The sequence below is a fragment of the Xenopus laevis genome, chromosome 9_10L (genome assembly GCF_017654675.1).
Source record: "Xenopus laevis strain J_2021 chromosome 9_10L, Xenopus_laevis_v10.1, whole genome shotgun sequence".
NCBI lineage: Eukaryota > Metazoa > Chordata > Amphibia > Anura > Pipidae > Xenopus > Xenopus laevis.
In genome coordinates, this window is record NC_054387.1 from 118531149 (window position 1) to 118554169 (window position 23021).

General features: G+C 41.9%; 1 protein-coding gene across 1 annotated transcript in view; it reads left to right on the forward strand.

Moving 5' to 3' along the window:
* The first annotated feature begins 1832 nt into the window (after positions 1–1832).
* The window catches only part of pkd1.L (polycystin 1, transient receptor potential channel interacting L homeolog), a 100388-nt gene continuing 79199 nt past the window's right edge, over positions 1833–23021 (forward strand). The window contains exon 1 of the mRNA XM_018236581.2: positions 1833–2271. Coding sequence (XP_018092070.1) covers positions 2027–2271 — 245 coding nt within the window. The 5' untranslated portion in view covers positions 1833–2026. The remainder of the gene's footprint in view (positions 2272–23021) is intronic.

Consider the following 23021-nt stretch of genomic DNA (forward strand, 5'->3'; position numbering starts at 1 on the left):
AAATTTTTCTTTTTTATCATTTTTGAATTATTTGACTTCTTCCGCTGGCTCTTTCCAGCTTTCAAATGGGGGTCACTGGCCCCATCTAAAAAAAACCGAATGCTCTGTAAGGCTACAAATGTATTGTTATTGTTACTTTTTATTACTCATCTTTCTATTCAGGCCTCTTATTCAAGTCAATGCATGGTTGCTAGGGGAATTTGGACTGTAGCAACCAGATAGCTGAAATTGCAAACTGGAGAGCTGCTGAATAAAAAGCTAAATAACTCCAAAACCACAAATTAAAAAAAAATGAAAACCTAATTGCAAATTGTCTCAGAATATCATTCTCTACATCAGTGATCCCCAACCAGTAGCTTGTGAGTAACATGTTGCTCTCCAACCCCTTTGATGTTGCTCCCAGTGGCCTCAAAGCAGGTGCTTATTTTTGAATTCCAACTTGAAAGCAAGTTTTAATTGTATAAAAACTTAGTACAGTGCCAAGTAGAGCCTCTTGTCGGCTACCAGTCCATATAGGGGCTACCAAATAGCCCTCATTTGGCACCCCAAGGGTCTTTTTCATGCTTGTGCTGCTCCCCAACTCTTTTTACATTTGAATGTGGCTCAGGGGTTAAAAAGGTTGGGGACCCCTGCTCTACATCATACTAAGGGGCAAATTCACTTATGTAATTAACCCTCGATATTCGACTGTTGAAGTTAAATCCTTCAACTTCGAACATTGAAGTTGAAGGATTTACCGCAATTCGTTCGATTGAAAGAAAAATCGTTCGATTGAACGATTTAATCCTTCGAAACGTTCGATTCGAAGGATTTTAATCCATCGATCGAACGATTTTTCTTCGACCAAAAAAAGATAGCAAAGCCTATGGGGACCTTCCCCATAGGCAAACATTGACTTCGGTAGGTTTTAGGTGGCGAACTAAAGTTTAGTTTTTAAAGAGACAGTAATTTGACTATCGAATCGTTCGATTCGAAGTCGTAGTCGAAGGTCGAAGTAGCCCATTCGATGGTCGAAGTAGCCAAAAAAAAACATTCGAAATTTGAAGTTTTTTTAATTCTATTCCTTCACTCGAGCTAAGTAAATGGGCCCCAAAGAGTTAATTCAAAGGTGAACAACCCCTTTAAAGGGGAACTCCACAAAAACATAACTTAAGCTTTTGGAAAAGTAAACATAATGTCAAGCAACTTTGCAATATTTTAATGGTTTCTGACAGTTCCCTAAGCCTAGCCCCCTGCTCCCATGCTAATCTGTCTGACTACTTTGCTGAGCTGTCTGACTACTGTTACTTTGTATCAAGAGCCATCTGTCCTCAGCCTGCATCCTCCAAACCCCACAATTCCCTGCACACGTGATTTCAATAAGGAAAGGAAGATCCCAGTGCAAAGCATTGTGGGTTATGTAGTTCCTGCATGTTGTCTGTAAGCTGTGGAGAAGTTGTTACAATTTGTAACATCAGTGTTTAGTCCCTCCTTCCCTGCCAGGATTTCAAATGATGCAGAAAGAGAAGAACTGTTACACAGCTGGATTTCAGCATAGAAAATGGCATTTATTCATACTTTTTGAAGAAACAGGTAACTGTGATGGGTATATTAGGGGTTTCTGTGTTATTTATAAAATTTTGGTTATGAAGCCGGAGTTCCCCTTTAATCGAGGGAGGGCGTTGCTAATACACTTGAGTTCCACAACGTGACGTACTGTATTTTCCCATATGAAGTCGCTAGCGACCCCTAGTGCTCGCGAGTGGATTTACTAATGGGAATAGGATGGGAATACTCGGCTCCAACCCGCGCACGCCCCCTAGTGTTGCAGAGACGCAGCGCCAGCTCACTCCCCTACTGGACTCCCAGACACAACGAGCCGCACACACACACACACACTCACACAGGGAGAGAGGGAGAGAGAGTGAGGCCGTTTCACGTGATTATGAGAACGTCCCGCCGCTGAAAGTTGGGAAAGGGGCCGCTGGGGTCCGAGATCTTGGGGGGCGCGGGAGGCAGCAGGGGGCCCATGCGATGTGAGTAAATTATGCATTTTGGAAATGGCCATTCTGCAGCCCAGAGGAAAGATGGCGCCTCCCCCCCTAAACTGGGACTGCGGCTCTGCCCCCTCGTCCTTCTCCTACTGGGGCTCGGATCGGGGGCAGCTGAGTGGTGCCAGCCTTGCCCGGGGAGCTGCACTTGTGCCAATCAGAGCGACTCCTGGTGTCTGGTGAACTGCTCAGGCCTCGGGCTGCTGGAGACTCGCACTGTCCCTCTGGATGTCACTGCTCTGTGAGTATATTCTCTATTACTACTATCAGCACTTGTGTCACTGCTCTGTGAGTATATTCTCTATTACTACTATCAGCACTTGTGTCACTGCTCTGTGAGTAAATTCTCTATTACTACTATCAGCACTTGTGTCACTGCTCTGTGAGTAAATTCTCTATTACTACTATCAGCACTTGTGTCACTGCTCTGTGAGTATATTCTCTATTACTATCAGCACTTGTGTCACTGCTCTGTGAGTATATTCTCTATTACTACTATCAGCACTTGTGTCACTGCTCTGTGAGTATATTCTCTATTACTACTATCAGCACTTGTGTCACTGCTCTGTGAGTATATTCTCTTTTACTACTATCAGCACTTGTGTCACTGCTCTGTGAGTAAATTCTCTTTTACCATCAGCACTTGTGTCACTGCTCTGTGAGTAAATTCTCTATTACTATCAGCACTTGTGTCACTGCTCTGTGAGTAAATTCTCTTTTACTACTATCAGCACTTGTGTCACTGCTCTGTGAGTATATTCTCTTTTACTATCAGCACTTGTGTCACTGCTCTGTGAGTAAATTCTCTTTTACTACTATCAGCACTTGTGTCACTGCTCTGAGTAAATTCTCTATAACTACTATCAGCACTTATGTCACTGCTCTGTGAGTAAATTCTCTATTACTATCAGCACTTGTGTCACTGCTCTGTGAGTAAATTCTCTTTTACTATCAGCACTTGTGTCACTGCTCTGTGAGTAAATTCTCTTTTACTATCAGCACTTGTGTTTGTGTGACAACCCCTGCTGCCAGACTCACTCAGCTACACACTCTCTCTGGCACACACTATACACACTCTATACACACTCTATACACACTCTATACACACTCTATACACACTCTATACACACTCTATACACACTCTATACACACTCTATACACACTCTATACACACTCTATACACACTCTATACACACTCTATATACACACTCCATACACACTCCATACACACTCCATACAACTAGCACAACTCTCTCTAGTTTGTCAGTGTATATTGTATATACCCATCACCTACTCTGTGCCATCCCCTGCCAGCCTGACATCATCTACACACTCTCTGCTTGGCACACTCCATACACACTCCATACACACTCACAACTCTCTCTAGTTTGTCACTGTATAGTGTAAATGCCCATCATCTACTCTGTGCCAACCAGTGCCAGGCTGACTCATCTACACACTCTCTGCTCTCTGCTTGGCACACTCTATACACACACAACTCTCTCTAGTTTGTCCCTGTCACTGTATAGTGTAAATACCCATCGCCTACTCTGTGCCAACCCCTGCCAGCCTGACATCAATTACCCTCTCTGCTTGGCACACTCCATACACACTCCATACACACTCCATACACACACACAACTCTCTCTCTATGTAATCACGTTTGTCCCTGTCAGTGTATAGTGTATGTACCCATCACCTACTCTGTGCCAACCCCTGAGCTGGCGCTGCAACACAGGTTGCTTTGTGTATGGCAAACAACAACCAATCGTCTTTCTCTGTTAGTGGGGCACCTGTGGTGTCATAGCGTTGAACCCTTTCCATGCATTTATATACAGTGAAACCTCGATTTTAAGTTTCCCCGCATTTTACATTTTTTATTTGTGGTCCCCCCCAATTTATAATGCATTTGAATGGGTGCATTTCCCTGTTTTAACTAATATTTTACATCACAATTTTGCCCCCCATAGTGTAACATTAACTCTGCAATGTTTAACCCTTGTTATTAACAGTAAATATTGTACCTCATAGTAAAACAGCCTCCTGTGTTTATATCCTTTCAGTACTTGAAGAAAAAGTTACTTTAACACTATTTCCCTGATTTTACATTTTCCCAGATTTTCCATAATTTTTTCCTGGTCCCCTGAGAAATGTAAAATAGGTGTTCTACTATATATGTATGTGTATATATATATATAAACAAATCCACGAGAAGCCAGCACTCTCGATATAGAGTGTTAGTATGTCTGGGTGCACGATCATCATTTAATCTCCAACAACTACAAAAAGGATCCGCACTCTTAGGTCTTAAAATGTAGAAAACATTTTTATTAATAAATTGGCTCAAGACTATATATATATATATATATATGGTTGTGATGCCTTTTGCCTCCTTTCTAACCACCACAAGTGCCCCGACAATTACACGACCCTCCAGCACTTTGAGGGTTATGTTCCATTCTCTAAGTACTGTATTGTGTATTTGAATGTGGATGTGTAAAATGCTGTGGCGCTGCAGGGGTTACACTGAGTGATGAAGTCCAGTAGTAAACGTATTAATTAAGTCGTACTTATTTGTGTAGGGCGCTGGCACTGTACAAGGCAGTGTTATGTAATGGTCATGTCACGGTGCTACAGGGTTTAAGCCAGCATAGGGTTAATGTGGGCACTTTAACTCCACGACTATATTTGTCATTTTGAAATAGTGTGTGTGGATTAAGCTTCACGTCTGCGGGCAGTGTGAGGGTTAATTGAATGTCAAGCATCACAGGGTTAATTTTGTCAGCCTGCGGCGTGTCAAACATTGATGATAGACTTGCTGCTAGGGTGCATCTTGACTTAACTGTTCCTCTGCCAACAGTGCCATAACCCATGGTTTAACCTGTTAATTGCCGGTGGGATGCAGCTGCTGGCGACTTCCAGAGTCCAGCTGTCTGTCCACCTTGTTGGAAAGTAAATTCCAGAGGTCTGTGACATTCAGCATCGTGCAATATGTAGGCGCTCTATAAATAAATGTTAACAATACGTAATAATGAATGTGCTGAGAAATACCGCAATTGAATTATTTGCTTAAGGACTTTCAGCCGTCAAAGGGATTCTGGGAGTTGTAGTCAAACAGCAGCCGTTCATGCCTTTTGCTCATTGGGCCAGTACAGGTCACCTGCCGCAACAGGTGAGAGTAACTCATTAACCATTTGGCTGCTGAGATGATCTTGGTTATAATCTGAAGTAAAGTAGAAGAGCCGCCATCACATCCGCCATAATATCGGTGCATGTTTGCACAGAAACCAGTGCAGTCTGCAGCATGCCCCTGGTATTTTTGCTATTGGCTTTCACATTGTGTGACATTAATTCATGACCAATATTTAAAGGGTAAGTTTGCAGCGCCACTCTAAAGGCAGCCACGCACCAGAAATACAGTCGGCCACAGTTTCCGTGGGTACAGTGAGTGGCTAGTCTCTGGCAATGGATAGTTGCCCTGATACTGTATATGTGCCAGTGTGGGATGCAAACATTCTTGGCACTGATTAAACCAGGGACAAACAAGGGGGGGGGGAGCAAGGAAAACATTTTATCCTGGTTGAATACTCACCATGGCAACTCCAAGGGTGGAATGTGAAATATGTGCAAATGTGCGTTAAAGAAATACAAGAGGTCTGCAGGCCCAGGATCTCACAGCTGGGATCAGTAAAGGAACACCAGTAGGTTCCAGTCTGTGTAACCCTTCCTGGGCCCCTGAGAGGGAATTGCGAGCACTGCTGGCACAGTAAGGGATGCGGTTTAAAGGAGAACTAAACTTTAGAAATTAATTTTGCTAAAAATGGCATATTTTATACACTGAACTTATTGCACCAGCCTAAAGTTTCAGCTTGTCAATAGCAGCAATGATCCAGGATTTACACTTGTCACAGGGGGTCACCATCTTGGAAAGTGTCTGTGACACTCACATGCTCAGTGGGCTCTGATTGGCTGTTGAGAAGCTAAGCTTAGGGCTCGTCACTAATTATCCAGCAGAAAATGAGCTTCCCCTGTAATATAAGCTGATGCTACAGGTTTGCTGATTATTAAATTCTGATGCTAATTGCACTGGTTTCTGTGCTGCCATGTAGTAATTATCTGTATTAATTACTAATCAGCCTTATATTGTGACATTTCTATTCTATATGTACTGTATATTATGAGTGGGTCCCTAAGCTCAGTAAGTGACAGCAGCACAGAGCATGTGCAGTGAATCAGCAGAAAAGAAGATGGGGAGCTACTGGCGCATCTTTGGAGACAAAGATCTTTACTGCTAAAGGGCTGTGGTTGCCTTGGGCTGGTACAGAAGCCCAAAACATAATGCACAGCATTTTAAGCCTACTAATTCGGCTTTAGTTCTCCTTTAACAGATTCCCTTTAAATAGAAACCAGTGCAAAGAATGCGAAAGCTTGTAGATGTTGTGCAACTGCAACTCTCAACAGCGAAGAGCATGAAATCACCTTGCTGTAAAGTATAGTTTATTGCCTCTATACAGTGTATATATATATATAATATAATACACAAGAGCCATGAATATCCTGTAAATTAAATCTTTATAAACGGTGAATACTGATGTCATCAGTTATAAACGGTGAGTAGTGATGTCATGAAACTCCTCTGTGTCTTATAATATTCTTATAATTACAAGACTTTATTCACTATATAAATGGTGTTGAGTGATGTCAGTTCTGTCACATGACTCACAAATCAAATCACCACTCTGAGTTGGAGGCCTGTGACATCATTAAGCACTAATTATAAAAAGCCACTGACATTAATAAGCAGTGTTTATATAGTGAATAAAGTACCCCCTCTTGCAAAATATTATAAGTCACCTTGGAATTCCATTACCTGTATAAAAACACGAGGCAGATGGTCATGGAACTCCACAGTTACAAGAGGGGGTACTTTATTCACTATATAAACAATGCTTAGTGATGTCATTGGTTTATTATAATTAGTTCTTAATGATGTCACAGGCCCCCAACTCAGAGTGGTGGTTTGATTTGTGAGTCATGTGACAGAACTGACATCACTCAGCACCGCTTATCTTAAATTGTTAAAATTGTCTCTTTGCTTATCTTAAATTGTTACAAAAGCATCGAAGTGAGCCTGACAAGGCTCTCTGCCAAAAGCCAATTAAGTTTTAGAAACTTTGTATCTTTTTCTGGCTGTTCAGTGCAGGAGATCAAAGAGAAAGTTTCTGCAAAGAGAAACTGCGGGTTGAGCTGTCAAAATTGGGACTGTCCAGTGGAAAAACGGGACAGTCGGGAGGTATGCTGTGCCTAGGGCAGAAACTTTTGTGTGATGGCCCGCTGGTGCCTATATGTAAAAAATAAAATAAATTCCCCTCACAGGCGCTGGACATTGCAGCTGAATCCAACAGCGAAGCTTAGCGGGTACATAGGGCCCTATTTATATACAGTACAGACCTGTGCCTAGGGCGCAGTTTTAAGGGGGCTGCCCGTGGGTGCTTATATGGCAAAAAAAGAAGTTCTCCCGCTGCCACTTGCCTATTAAATGTGAGTGGGGGTTAACTGAAGGGCTGAGGGGCAATTGCATGGTAGAAAGTCACGTAATTGAAAGTATAGTTGGTGGAACCAACTATACTTTCAATTGATTGCCAGTACCAAGGACGGGGTACAGGAACTGACCATAAAGGTAATAAAAATTGGGAGAAATACCACATCCAGTGGAAACAAAGAAGCTTCCAAGAAAGTCACGTAATGCGGGTGCCTATGATGTCACTTCCTGCACATTTGCATTAGAACTTCTGGGTGGCTGTGCTGAGGTCCATTGTCTAGGGCAGCACCAGACCAAAATACAGCACTGGGGGTGTTTCTTTCTGTGGCAATGGCGTGTATGCTGGAAAAGGGGTAGTCTGGTACCCTGCCTCCTACACTAAACACTACCTTAGCCAAAATGGTAGCCATGCGGCCTTTTAGCTGAACCAACTTTGCCTGAAAAATTCTGTCTACAGTTCTGTTATAACTCACCATAGAAAAAATAAATAAATTAAAAAAAAAAAAAGTATATATATATATATATATATATATATATATATATATATATATATATATATATAAAGTACCCCCTCTTGTAGAAATATAAGGATATTATAAGTTACAGAGGAGTTTCATGACCATATAAAAACTCAAGGCTGAGTGTTTTTATACAGGCCATGGAACTCTGAGGTAACTTCTAATATCCTCTTATTTTGCAACTGGGGGTACTTTATTTATTATAATACACAAATTTCAGGGAGTCATGTGACAGAAATGACATCAGCACTCACCGTTTATAAGGATATCATTTACAAGATATTCATGGCTTATATATATATTATTTATTTATCAATTCAAATGGCTAATCTTAACAGATAAACCTTTCCTCACGAATCAGGCAATTTCTTTTCAATACATTTCTAACATCCCGTATTGTTAAATCCATGGTTATACCCTGTGCTTTTGTGAACTGGATGCCCTCCAGCTCTTGCAAACCATAATTAATAGTTTACACCCCCCCTAGCTTTGGTTGAATTGTTGCCTCCAGTATCCCACTGAAGCAGCTGAAAAATACGGGGTGGGGGGGGTTCAAAAAACAAGTGTAAATTTACCTCAGAAGTAGTAATCAGTTATGACCAATCAGGAGTTTGCTGCCATGGCATTGATTAATCTGAGTTTGTTTTTGATTCGATTGCTGTTACCGGGTAAGGGCAGAGACACGTGCGGCTATTTCAGGAGATTAGTCGCCCAGCGACCAATTGCTTCTTCTTTGGACGACTAATCTCCCTAAACTGAATATAATTCGCCTGCGGGATGGCACTCGGATCACTTCGGCTTTCTGAAGTCGCCCGAAGTTTCCTTGTGAGGCTGCTTCAGGTGACTTCGAAAATTAAGTGTTCCGAGTGCCATCCCGCCGTCGATTTACATTCTAGCCAGCGAGTAGGCAGTTCGGGGAGATTAGTCGCCCGAAGAAGAAGCGTTTTGTCGATGGGCGATTTCTCCCGAAATAGCAGCATATGTCTCTGCCCTTAAAGTAATGATGGTCCTGTGAAGAGCCACACAGGTTGGGAGGAGGGTAACAAAAGTTTACATGGGGGGAAGTAACCCCTAGCAACCATTCTGTATTCATTTTTCTCACCACATTTGGCTGATTGCAGCTAAGTGCTCATGCGTTGCTGGGGATTCTTTCTCTGAGTAAACGGCTTCAGTTTCACAAACTGATTTATTTTTCAGGCCAGATTTACTCACTGCTCTGTTCCTTTATGTGCACCAGTGCCTAAATGAAGGGTGTTAGAAAGTGAAATAACTAGGAGATGAGGAATGTGAAAATAATAAGACGGACTTATAATATTATTATTGGCGCACGCTGAGTTTCCCTTCATAAGGTGCGGAAAATAAAAGAACAAAAAGGTGCTTATTAGAAGCAGTCAGTGTATATACATAGTAACATCACCGATATCTGGGAATACGTTGTTATTATTATTAACATGTATTTATAAGGCGCCAACATATTGCGCAGTTATACAGAAAGTTATGAAATACGGGAAGGCCATCTCCCGTGGACTCCATTTTAATCAATTCATTTGAAATTTAAAGGGAACTCCACAAAAACACAACTTAAGCTTTTTGAAAAGTAAACATAATTTCAAGCAACTTTGCAATATACATCATTTAAAAAATATGCAGACTTTTCATGATTTTGAATGGTTTCTGACAGGTCCCTAAGCCTAGCCTCCTGCTCTCCTGCTGATCTCTCTGACTACTTTGCTGAGCTGACTGACTACTGTTACTTCGTATCAACAGCCATCTGTCCTCAGCCTGCATCCTCCAAACCCCACAATTCCATTGTGGGGTATGTAGTTCCTGCATGCTGTCTGTAAGGTGTGGAAAAGTTGTTACAATTTGTAACATCAGTGTTTAGTCCCTCCTTCCTTGCCAGGATTTCAAATGATGCCGAAAGAGAAGAACTGTTAAACAGCTGGATTTCAGCATTAGTGATGTGCAGGTCAGGGTTTCCCTGACCCGCACCCGACCCTAACCTGCCCTGCTACAACCCGCACCTGCCTGCTCCCGCTTCCGGGGTCCTTTTATAGAACTGTGCCGACCCGCCCAGCGGATGACGTCACAATGACGTCCCAAAAGGGGCGGGAGCGAGCAGACGCGAGACTATAAAACCGGAACCCGGAAGTCAGATGCCGGCATTTGAAGGTGGCCCGCCACCGCGAGGAGCACTGCAAGGTTGACCCGAACCCGCACGACCCGCGGGTATCGGGTCGGTCCACACATCACTATTCAGCTTGGAAAACGGCAATTATTCATACTTTTTGAAGAAACAGGTAACTTTCATTGGTATGTTAGGGGTTTCTGTTTTATGTGGCCTCTTTAAATTTTGCCAGAGTTCCCCTTTGAAGAAAAAATCATTTTTTTTACTTGATCCAAACTAAGATATAATTAATCCTTATTGGAAGAAAAACAATCCTATTGGGTTTATTTAATGTTTACATGATTTTTTAGTAGACCTTATTTATAGCAATCCAAATTCTGGAATAATCCCTTAAAAGGATTCTGGATAACAGGTGCCATACCTGTAGACAGAGTATGGGACCTGGTGGTTTCTGCATAAGGGATCTTTGCGTAATTTGGATCACAATAGGATTGTTTTGCCTCCAATAAGGATTAATTATATCTTAGTTGGGATCAAGTACAAGGTACTGTTTTATTATTACAGAGAAAAGGGAACATTTAGAATTATTTGATTAAAATGGAGTCTATGGGACAGTGGTGTAAGTATAAATTAATTTATTTTTCAGGCCTCCAAAATGTCTAGATCTAGATGTTGACCTTTTTTTACCAATATTGATTAAAATTGTATATGAATGAGGGGGTCCTGGGCCCCCTGCAGCCGCAGGGTCTACTTTCTCTGTAGTTAAGACCCTGCTATGGGAAATGGCCTTCCTGTAATTCGGTGCTTTTTGGATAGTGGGTTTTCTGGATAATGGATCCCATACCTGTAGTTTGAAAAGTGGAATACTTTTTTGTAGGATAGTTTACCTTTAAAAAAGGAAATGAAGCTAAATAAGCACGATGGGGAGAAACGAGCGCACCTTAACGAGCCCAAAGCCCTGCGCTTCTGTACCTTCATTCAGTGCGTTTCCGTTCCTGTCAGTTTACAAAGGCACATTTCGCACACTGTTCCCAGAATGTGTCAGTTTGTAATTTAGGGCGTTGTGATTGGACGAAGGAAGGTTGAAAACTCGGCTTTTATTGCAACAAGATGGATCAAATTCTGCTTCCCTGTCATATTTCTTCTTGCCACGGTGAGAAACGGGTCTGGAGTGAATAACGGCCCTGGCAGTGCAGGAAAGTTCAGCCTCCCCATCTGAGTCAGGAATGTTCAACCTGTGGTTTTCCAGCTGTTGTTAGACTACAACTCCCAGCATCCCCCCAAAAAACCTCAGCCATAGTTTCCACCTCACCCCTTGCAAACATCATGTTGTGTACGAGAGAGTGCCAGTTACAAATATCACCTTGGGCACCTGAAAGTCCAGTGTAAGCTCTGTGTTTGGATCCAATTACCATAACGAATTACGCTCTCCATTTTAGAGCAATGACCCCCATGGACATCCAGCCATTGAATTTGATCAATCAATCAATATGGAAGCTCCTACTCAGTGTATAAAAGAAAATACTGTATGTAGGGAAGATTGCAATGTAGAGGTAGTGTGAACTTATACATAGGGTGTATTCCATTTTATTGATACCTTTCCAGGTACCAGGGGTTCTTTCAAGCTGTAACTCCCAGCAGCCCCACCCATAGTTTATCAATATCTGTTATCTCTGAGACAGCACTGGGTCTCTCAGGTAGATGTGTCCTTACTTGTACTAAACTGGTCCTTGGATTAGCAATGGACATTGATGTAAATATATATATCCATCTGAATGCGTGGGATACTCTTTCCTAGTCCAAGTCCAGATCCCGAGAGGATACCATGGTCTGGTTACACCCAGAAACTGCACTGAAACCTCCTTCATTGCTCACATTTTTTTGGGTTGAAATTTCTAAAATGTTCTCACTTCAAGGTGTGGCAGGGAGGGAGAGACACGGATCTGTACAAGCTCAGCATAAATAACGGGCCTGTGTATATAGACATGGGGTGGAACAGTGCAAAGCACAAATGCAATACAACAACATGTATTCTAAGAATTCTAAGCATTCTAAGCATTAATGTAGGACCCCTGATGTATTTCTGTTAGAAGGAGGGGAGAGGTAGGTGGCCTGAGATATGTTTATTAGAGGAAGAGGTAGGTGCCCTGTATGGATGTATAAAGAGGGGGGGAGAGGTAGGTGTCCTGATGCTTTTGTATTAGGAGGAAGGGAGAGTTTGTTGCCTGTAACAAACAAGGGAAAGTTGTGCTCACCACTAGTTTTTAAAAACATTAGGCGGGGGTGCAATGAGGGTGTGACCACAAAATACATATAGACAAATACAAGAGTCCTCTGCACTCAACCCATTATCAATATATTTAAGACAGAGACATTTTGTGCATACTGCTACTGAAAAATGCCTTACCCTTTAAACAACACAGGGATTGTTTGTCCATATATTGCAATATATTTAAGCTGGCCAACTACGTCAAAGTCATCCCATATCTGGCCAGTCCTATGCTCAATTTTCATCTGATTCATTAAGAATTCTATGGTTTCATTATATATTTTATAAAAGGGACGAATACGTTTTACCTGCAACTTACTAGCTGCTTTCAAAGTAAAACTCCCAAACTTGGCTGCCCTTTTATTAGACACCAGTGGGATCACCTGACTATAGTTGGGAAGGGTGGGAGCTACAACATGGAGCTGGTCACTGCTCCTGTAGAACGTATTCGTCCCTTTTATAAATAGGGTAACCTATGACTAAGGGATAACTCCCGAAACGCGTTAGGTTTTTTCCAGCAGGAACTCCAATAAACCCCATCTTCAGAAGTGCCGTCTGCCTTTCGAGTCTTCACCAGAAATAAAGGCTTTTCTCAATTGCTTTCAGTTTTGTAGGTTTAAGGGACAGAGACACACGGTCAGATTCGGGGAGATTAGTCGCCGAGACAAATCTCCTCTTCTTCGGGGCGACTAATCTCTCCGAACTGCCTTCCCTGCCCGTCCTCGTGAGGCAACTTTGGGCGACTTCGGAAAACAAAGCTCTCTGAGCTACCGGAGATTTAAATTCTAGCCAGCGGGAAGGCAGTTCAGGGAGATTAGTTTCCCCGAAGAAGATGAGATTTGTCGACAGGCGACTAATCGCCCCCGTATCTGACCGTGTGTCTGCCCTAAAGTTTAATGTTGGTGTCTCTGGTGTTTGAGTCTGGCAGCTCAGTAATTCAGGTGCAGATTCTGAACTGTTACAATTTGTACCATTAATTGATACATTTCTCAGCAGCATCTCTGGAGTATTAGCAACTATTGTATCAATTCTATTTAGGAGAGGTAGGCACGCTGATGTCTGTATATCAAAGGGGTTGTTCACCTTTCAAACACTTTTTTTCAGTTCAGTTGTTTTCAGTTGTTCCCCAGAAATAAAGACTTTTTTCAAATACTTTCCACTATTTATTTTTTTACCTTTTTTCCAAAAACTAAGTTTAAATTTGATGTCTCTGGCAGCTCAGTAATTCAGGTGCAGACTCTGCATTTTTTGCAACATTTAGTTGATACATTTCTCAGCAGCATCTCTGGAGTATTAGTAACTATTGTATCAATTCTAACAGCTGCCTTTAATGAAACCCAGGGATTCTGCTCAGCAGGGACAAAGATAAGAAATGTATCAACTAAATGTATAAATTTAGAACAGTTTACAGGATCGGCGACCCCCCTTAGCTTTAGAAGGTGAAAAATTTTACTGTGCACTTCAATAGTAGAAAAGCAGTCGCTCATAGAAAATAGAAAGTCATTGGAAAAGGTTATTATTTCTGGTGATCTGTCTGAAAACAACTTGGTGTTTTGAAGGTGGACAACCCCTTCAAAGGTGAAGTCACACAGAGCTACTAGTAGCAGCTACTTTATGTGGCTACAAAATACCCTGCCATAGACAATACTGAGAATTCCCTCTGCTAAAACACACGTAGTGTCTTAGCAAAGCCAATTATCATTATTGACCATTTTGTAGCCGTGACAAGTAGCTGCTGCTAGTAGTAGCTTTTTTTCTTCATGATTAGAGGAGGGGAGACATATTTGCTCTGATGTCTAGGTATTAGGGCAGTGGCCAATGATTATTTAGGCACAACTGTGGGCGACAAGTCTCCTGAAAATTGCATCTCCATTAAAAATAACTGAAATCGCTGTCGGTAAAACCAAAATATCGCAAAGTCGTCTGAAGTTTCCTCCCAAAGCCACTTGGGGCGACTTCGGAAGAACAAAGCAGGTGACAAATCTCGCCGTCGGCCACTACCCTTAGGAGATTGGGTTGGTAGGTACCCTGACAATTTTGTATCAGGGAAATTAGTCGCCTGCAACAAATCTCTTCTGCGGGTGACTAATCTCCTTCAAATGCTTTCCCACCAGGGTTAAAGTGAATCACTGGTGGTAAAACATATGCGGCCCTTCATTTTCCCAAAGTTGCTTTTTTTGGAAAAATAAAGCGAAGCATATGTTGTAGGTGGGAAAGCATTTGGAAGAGATTAGTCGCCCGCAGAAGAGGAGATTTTATCTCCTCATGTGTCACTGGCCTTATAAGGAGAGCTGAGGTAGGTGCCCTAATGTTTGTGTATTAAGAGATGGGGTAGGTAGGTACCTTGACTTTTGGGTATTTGAAGGAGAGGGGAGATACGTGCCCTAATGTCTGTATATTAAGAGATGGGGTAGGTAGGTACCTTGACATTTGGTTAGTAGGAGAGGGGAATTAGGTGCCCTAATGTCTGTGATTGTGGCCTATGGCACAAGCACATTTTCCCCTGAGCCTCCTCATGGCAGTGATAATTAGATATCTGAGGTAGGGCTAGGGATTGATTTTTACTCTCGCTTATCTTTTTGTTTTTCTTCTTGTTCAAAATGAGACCCTGTCCTATTTATCTCCCAGTCTACTTGGTTGCTGGAGAAAGCGGGACTCAAGGAACCAGAAAACTGGGCAAATGGTAATTGCCGTAAAGGACAAGGACCATGATATGTCTGCCATATTATAATGCCCCACAGGCCTGTTTTGGCCAATCGTTTTGCAATGCTGTTATTGTAGGACCAGCCTAAGAGCCCCACTGCCTATATCAAAGCTTTAACCTATAGCTTTCCCAGAATTCTTGTTCATCCCACCATGGCTGCACTGATTGCTGCTCTCCTGTAAAGTGCTTTTTGGGCCCCTGGGAGACTGGTGCTGTTCCAATACTTCCCTTCTGCTCTTATATAAGACAGATGGCCGTGGGTCTGCTTTCTGTTCCCTTCCCAAGGAAATCAGTTCTGAGAATCCCCCTCCGGAATTCTCAGCCGGAGCGTCATTCCCTGCTGTGTCCATTACATTCCTGCTCCTCTCATCCCAGTGAGGTGTAGAATGGGCAGGACGGAGCAGGTATCTGCAACATGTCAATCCCCAGCTGTTAAACTACAACTCCCAGAATCCCATGGCAGCCTGTTAAGGGAGGCTAAGAAATGTCATAGAGGAACAGCTGGGGAGGTGAAGGCTGCAGACAGGAGCTCAGGATGTAGAGATTTCCTCTCTATGGAGACCAAGCAGCGCCCAAAGCATCAAGGAAAATACACATTCTTTGGGCATGTTTGCCTTTAACTGTTCCAGATGTTCAGATCGGGCTTTCGGTGCATCAAACACCTTCCTCTCTGAACTAAATACTCTTAGCCAAAGATAAGAAACCTAAGAGCGTCCAGATGTTAGTGAACTGCATCTCCCAGTATTCCCTGAGAGCCAGAGCTTTCTGTACGGGAGTGCAATTGGGGTGACTGCCGGGGCCCTTAAAGAGCAGCAACTGTAGAATGGATGATATAGTCAGTATATTAGGGCAATATTCAGTGGTGTAACCAGTGGGCGGCAGATCTGAAAGTCACTGCTCTTTATTGTCACTGAATTTCTTAGTGGCTTTTAATAGCCTTATATTTTACAGATGGGGTACAATATTTATCATTTACAGTAGGGGGTACATTATCCCTTATTTATCCCTTATAATACACGAGTGATATTCAGAGTTCCCTGTATAACTCAGCCTGCAGCCTTGTGCCTTTATATGGTCACAGAACTCCTCAGTGACTTCTAATATCCTTATCATTTACACTAGGGGGTACATTATCCCTTATAATACATGAGTGATACTCAGAGTTCCCTGTATAACTCAGCCTGCAGTCTTGTGCCTTTATATGGTCACAGAACTCCTCAGTGACTTCTAATATCCTTATCATTTACACTAGGGGGTACATTGTTCCTTATCAGTGGCGTAACTACCGTCGAGCAGGGGGAGCGATTGGTGGGCCCGCATCCCCTAAGGGCCCACCGGCAGCTTGCGCGCAATGAATCCTGTGCAGTACTGGGCGTATGGAGGGGGCGGCCCGGCCTCGCGTCCTGCGCCAGGGCCCACCCCCCTCTAGTTACGTTACTGTTCCTTATAATACATGAGTGATACTCAAGAGTTCCCTGTATAACTCACCCTGCAGCCTGGTGCCTTTATATGGTCATAGAGCCCCTCAGTGACTTCTAATATCCTTATCATTTACAGTAGGGGGTACATTATCCCTTATAATACATGAGTGATACTCAGAGTTCCCTGTATAAGTCAGCCTGCAGCCTTGCACCTCTATATGGTCACAGAACTCCTCAGTGACTTCTAATATCCTTATTATTAACAGTAGGGGTACATTATCCCTTATAATACATGAGTGATACTCAAAGTTCCCTGTATAACTCAGCCTGCAGCCTTGTGCCTTTATATGGTCACAGAACCCCTCAGTGACTTCTAATATCCTTATCATTTACAGTAGGTGTATGTCCCTAATAATATACTGACAGTTATTTGACCTGTAGCCTCAAGCGTGCATGGAACATTTTCCTGACTTCTAATATCCTTATAAGTGGTACGTGGGGGGTTAAATGTCTCCTACTCACTTTAGCTTTCCTTACTTCAGTGTTGCTGTGAAGATGATTTTTGATGGGTTTGCCAGTTGGCCCATTAGATAGTAGAAGATCTAGCCTTATAATTAATTAATATATTTAATATTATAAGCTTAGCCTAGAGGGTTAAATGTTCACTGAGGAGAAAAAAAGAGCAAAAAAAAAATTTGTTTTATTATTCGTTAATCCTCTAAAATGAAAAAGCCTTTTTTTTATTTTATTTTTTTTGAATGTCTGGCAAAAATTAACAGGCAATTTTCCTAGATTTTTGAATACAAAAAGTCCTTTTATTTCCTCAGTGTGTGCACATTTGGGTTGCCAGCCTTGCTTAATCCCCTTCAGCCATTAGTGCCTGTTTAAAGAGAGTTTTCCTGCAATCATGAGGGATTCGGTAATGAGCGTCTTAGTGCCGGGCCCTTACGGGGGTGGCAGTTTGTATGTTGCTGTCACATCTAGTAGCCAGTAAACGCCCCCACCCTGTGCCATGGTTTTAAAGGGCCACTGAGGGGTCTCATTTACTCATTGCCAATTGTAATTGAAATATTAGTAATAGCTTCTTGCAGAGACTATGGGGTTATTTATGCTGGGCAGTTATAATTCTTCGATCCTAAAATGGGTGGAGCTTACATATAATGGGGGGGAATTTTTACATTTTGAGTTGGGGGGTGGCTTAACTGTGAAATGCCAGGGCAGAGGGGTGGTGTCGCCTATAGTGTCATGATTTTTACTTTTGAAATGTTTTGAAGTGATGTTTATGATTTATTTTATGCGGCATGACAGAGAAATACTGCTCTTTTGGGCCAAATATGGGTATTGGGCAGGTATCAGGCAGTTAAATGTGGGTGATCCCAGCAAAAACTTGCAGTGTGTGTATATTTATATAATACACAAAAGCCATGAATATCCTGTAAATGATATCCTTATAAACGGTGAGTAGTGATGTCATCAGTTATAAACGGTGAGTAGTGATGTCATTTCTGTCACATGACTCACTAAAATTTGTGTATTATAATTAATAAAGTACCCCCAGTTGTAAAATATGAGGATATTAGAAGTTACCTCAGAGTTCCATGACCTGTATAAAAACACTCGGCCTTCGGCCTCGTGTTTTTATATGGTCATGAAACTCCTCGGTAACTTATAATATCCTTATATTTTACAAGAGGGGGTACTTTATTCACTATATAATACATCATTGTAGCAGTGGGGTAGCACCGACACTGCTACAATACTGCTTACAGAACCTTTACAGGTATGGAATCCGTTATCCAGAAAGCACGGAAAGGCTGCCTCCTATAGACTCCATTTTATCCAAATAATCCAAATTTTTAAATACGATTTCCTTTTTTCTCTGTAATAATAAAACAGTACCTTGTACCGTACGGGATCTGTTATCTGGAAACCCATTATCCAAATTATAGATCGATAAGAACGTTATTAATCCCTAGGCAAATTATTATGCCAGAGTTTACTTGTTTAACATACAATCACACAAAAACACACATATTATACATTATTACATTATAATACATTACACATCATAAAGCCGATCGTACGAATTTTGGATTCGTACGATTTTCGGACCATGTGTGGAGAGTCCCGACATTTTTCGTCCGGCGGAGATCGGTCGTTTGGTCGATCGATCGGAAATTTCTGTCGCCTGCCGATAATATCTCTGCATTGCTGATCGTACAATTTTCAGTGGGAGACTGTCACTAGCTTTGTCAGACATAACTATCGTACGATTGCTGTCAGGGGCAGAACATCAGCTGATCTGTTCTTTTTCTACTTTATTTGATCGTAATGGGAGATGGGAAAGTCCGTACGATCGGATCTTTGCATCTATGGCCAGCTTAAATAACTAAAACAGACACAATTACTTGTTTGAAAGAGAAGAATTAAAAACAGCAATAGCTGCAGGTAAAAAAGATCTCTTATAACGATCAGTAGTACATCTGGGTAAAATCAATCGATTACTAAAGGAGCTACGATATGACTCCAAACTTTCATGTAAAGGATGAGAATCATTTCGGAAAATACTCGGAATATTACGGAAAGGCCGTCTCCCATAGACTCCACTTTATCCAAACAATCCACCTTTTAAAAGATGATTTCCTTTTTCTCTGTAATAATAAAACAGTAGCTTGTACTTGATCCAAACTAAGATATAATTAATCCTTATTGGAAGCAAAACCAGGCTATTGGGTTTGTTTAATGTTTATATTATTTTATTATTATTATTAACATGTATTTATATAGCGCCAACATATTGCGTAGCACTGTATGATTTTATAGTAGACTTAAAATGAAGATCGAAATTATGGAAAGATCCGTTAGCTGGAAAACCCCAGTTCCCGTGCGTTCTGTATAACAGGTCCCATACCTGTACATGAAAGTGAAGTGAAAGAAGAAAACCCTGCCTAGAAATACTGTTAATTTCTGCATTCATTGCAGCTATGTTCATTTGGCAGCTTAGAGTGCAAGCTCTGTGGGGCAGGGCTGTGCTGTGGCTGCAGAATGTTATTGTAGTGTTGAGTTCCATAGAGACAGTCCTGGGAATGTAATGAGCTTACCCAGCTGAATGAATGGATTGGCAGTCATGTGCCCAGAGTTAATCATTGCCCATATACCCACCCACCCCCAGGCCCAGTTACGCTGCAGACACTGAAGGTGACTTTTTCCCATGACTGTTTTTCCTTGTTTAAGTCCAGGATTCCCCCTTCTGGTTTGATGCTCTCTTCCTCCTCTATAACATAGAGTGCTCTGGGGGAGTGCATTTAGTTGCTGGGAGGGGTGGGTTGGGCAGATGACTGGAATTGCAGAATTAAGATTTTGCCATGTAGATTTATCTTAACTACTTTAGATCTATCATAATAACTACTTGCAATTCCCTTTGTGAAGACATTTCAAGGTGCGCATTTTTAAATCCTTGCGCTGGCGTTTTGTAAACGAGTTTTTAGCTAATTGAGAAGCAGCTCTCCCGTTTTGGATTTCAGCAGCTATCTGGTTGCTAGTTGGTGGTTTGACTGAGAGGCAGGAAGATGAATGGGAGAGGGCCTGAGTAGAAATAAAAGGAAAAACAATAAATTAATAACAATAAAATTGTAGCCTCACGGTGAGGAAGTAGAGGAAGGCAAATACAGAAGACCAATTGAAAAGTTGCTAATTATAGGACATTCCATAATATACATAAGGTACACTTAAACTACTCCTTAAGACACATGGCTACATAATTGACTTTGCTAATACACTATGGGGCTGATTTACTAACACTCAAATTAATCTCAGTGTTTTATGAAAACAAAGCCAACCAAACTCCCTCCCATGAATTGAACTCATTTATTAATAATTTTTTTGCAAAACAATTGGAGCGACATAGCGTTGCGACAAAATCGGGCGCCAATCAGAATGGTAGATTGACGCTCCGAAAACTCAATGTTATAGATTTTTCTGAGAAAACTCTATTTTTTCAGATTATTGGATGGAGACCCTGACTTTTTTGGATTATGCTCAACAGGTTTGGGATGGAGTATTTTCATATTCGGACTTTTAGCAGCTTTGGGGTATGATAAATCTCTAAAAATTTGAAGTTTTTTCCCCCTAAAACCCTCAACCGAATTGGTCCCTAAGTGTGTTTTAACTCAGTGTTGTCTATGGCAGGGTACTTTGTAGTCACAAAAAGTAACTGCTACTAGTAGCTCTGTGTGTCATCATCCTAAGGGTAAGGGCACACGCTAAGATTTGTTCTTCGTTTTTCCGAAGTCGCCCGAAGTTGCCTCACGACTTCAGAAAATAAAGTGCTCCGAGTGCCATCCCGCCGGCAATTTAGATTCTTGTCAGCGGGAAAGCTTTTCGGGGAGATTAGTCGCCCGAAGAAGAGGAGATTTATCGCCGGGCGACTAAAACTCACGAAATCTTAACGTGTGCCCTTACACTAAGGCTACAAATGTATTGTTATAGGAGAAGGAAAGCTATGGAGGCATTTTATTGCCAATAGATTAGCTGCAATAGTGCGAGCTAGAATGCTATATTTATTCTGTAGAATGTTTTACCATACCTGAGTAAACAGCTCTAGAAACTCTCTGTTTGTTTAGGATAGGAGCTGGAGTATTAATGTGGTGTGACATCACTTCCTGCCTGAGTCTCTCCCTGCTCTGGGCTCAGATTACAGTAGAGAAGGGAGGGGCGGGGGGAAGAGGAGCAAACTGAGCATGCTCTTGCCCAGGGCAATGAGGTTTAAGCTGAAGGCAGGAAGTCTGATACAGAAGCCCATGAGTACACAATAGAAGGAAAGAAATGCTGTGTTTCTTTTGACAGGGGACTCAGAGCAGCACTACTTTGGGGGGTTTACTGGTATATTTAGATGGATCTTTCTGATAAGGCTTACTTAGTTTTAACCTTTCCTTCTCCTTTATGGCTACTTTTTATTACTTACCTTTCTATTCAGACCTCTTCTATTCATGTTCCAGTCTCTTATTCAAATCAATGCATGGTTATAAGGGAAATTTGGAGCCTAGCAACTGGATTGCTCAAACTGCAAACTGGAGAGCTGCTGAATAAAAAGCTAAATAACTCAAAAACAACAAATAATAAAAAATGAAAATGAAGAGCAAATTGTCTCAGAATATCACTCTTGACATTATACTAAAAGTTCATTTAAAGGTAAACTCCCCTGTATGGTAGAGTCCTGAATGAAGTCGGATACACACAGATTACCCACAAACCAACGGTGTATTTAATGGAAAAAGCATTGGTCTCTCCACCATGCGGGTAGTCTGTGGGAAACCTCCTGTGGGCACCAAGCAACTACAGTAAAATAAAATCTAGATTAAAGGGAAAAAATTTTTTTTTCATTATTTGGCTGATCCGCCCCCATTAGTAACCCCACTTCTGGTCCAGTGGGACATGACATCCATCATTGGGTCTGCCCAATCAGATAAAAACAGTTGGTTTCCAACATACAGTACTTTGACCGATTGGCCTGCAAGACAAAGAGATGAAAACCATATACTGTACATGTATCGCTTCTTTTCTATTGATCCATTTGTTTGGGGTTGGCTCCTCTTCACTTCTCTTCATCTGACCAATGGGAGTTTTTCCATCAGGATAGCAGCATTATCTGTCTTAATGGCCCCCTTGCCTGGCAGTGCTTAGGGTACAGTGTGTGTATTGCCAGTTACTTACCAACTGGAATGTACCTACCTCCAGAGCAGCCGCACAGAGAAGATCAGAGCTGCCGGCACTGCTAAACAATTCAATCCTTCCAAATCCCATTAAACAGATATATTTGGTTTTGTTACTATTCTGAGCCTCCCTTCCAGCTGCAGCAGAATCCTTCCAACAGGCAAATGGACCGGCTCTCTGGGGCACGAATCGAAAGCCTCTTGTTACGGTAACAGTTAAAACAAGAACATTTTGTATTATAGTCGGCTGCCAAGACAATCCATGATACCAGGACAGCAGTGATGTCCAGTTTTGCAGCTTTGGATCCTTTTAAATAAATTGACACTGACCAACAGGGTGGCGAGCCGCTCTCATTATGATCAATAGGGTGTCTGGTGTTACCAGTAGATAAGATGCTAGCCGTAAGTGGGCCACACATGTTTTTTTGGTTGGTTAAATCAGGAAGATTGGTCAGATGACTTTGTGCGTGGCCTGATTACCTGGGGACAACACTCCCCGGTAAAATACCGGCTGGGTGGCAACCCTAGTCCTGGAGGTGACTGGCCAAAATGGCAAAAGCTTAAGTTACTGATTGTGGAAACTTCTGCTGAAGATTCTCTGCTCAGTTCTATTAGTCCAGAGACGTAGAAGTGAGACTTCCTGCATTAAATTCAGTTTTTCCTGTTCTGTCTGTCTGTCTAGTGATGTGCGGGTGGGG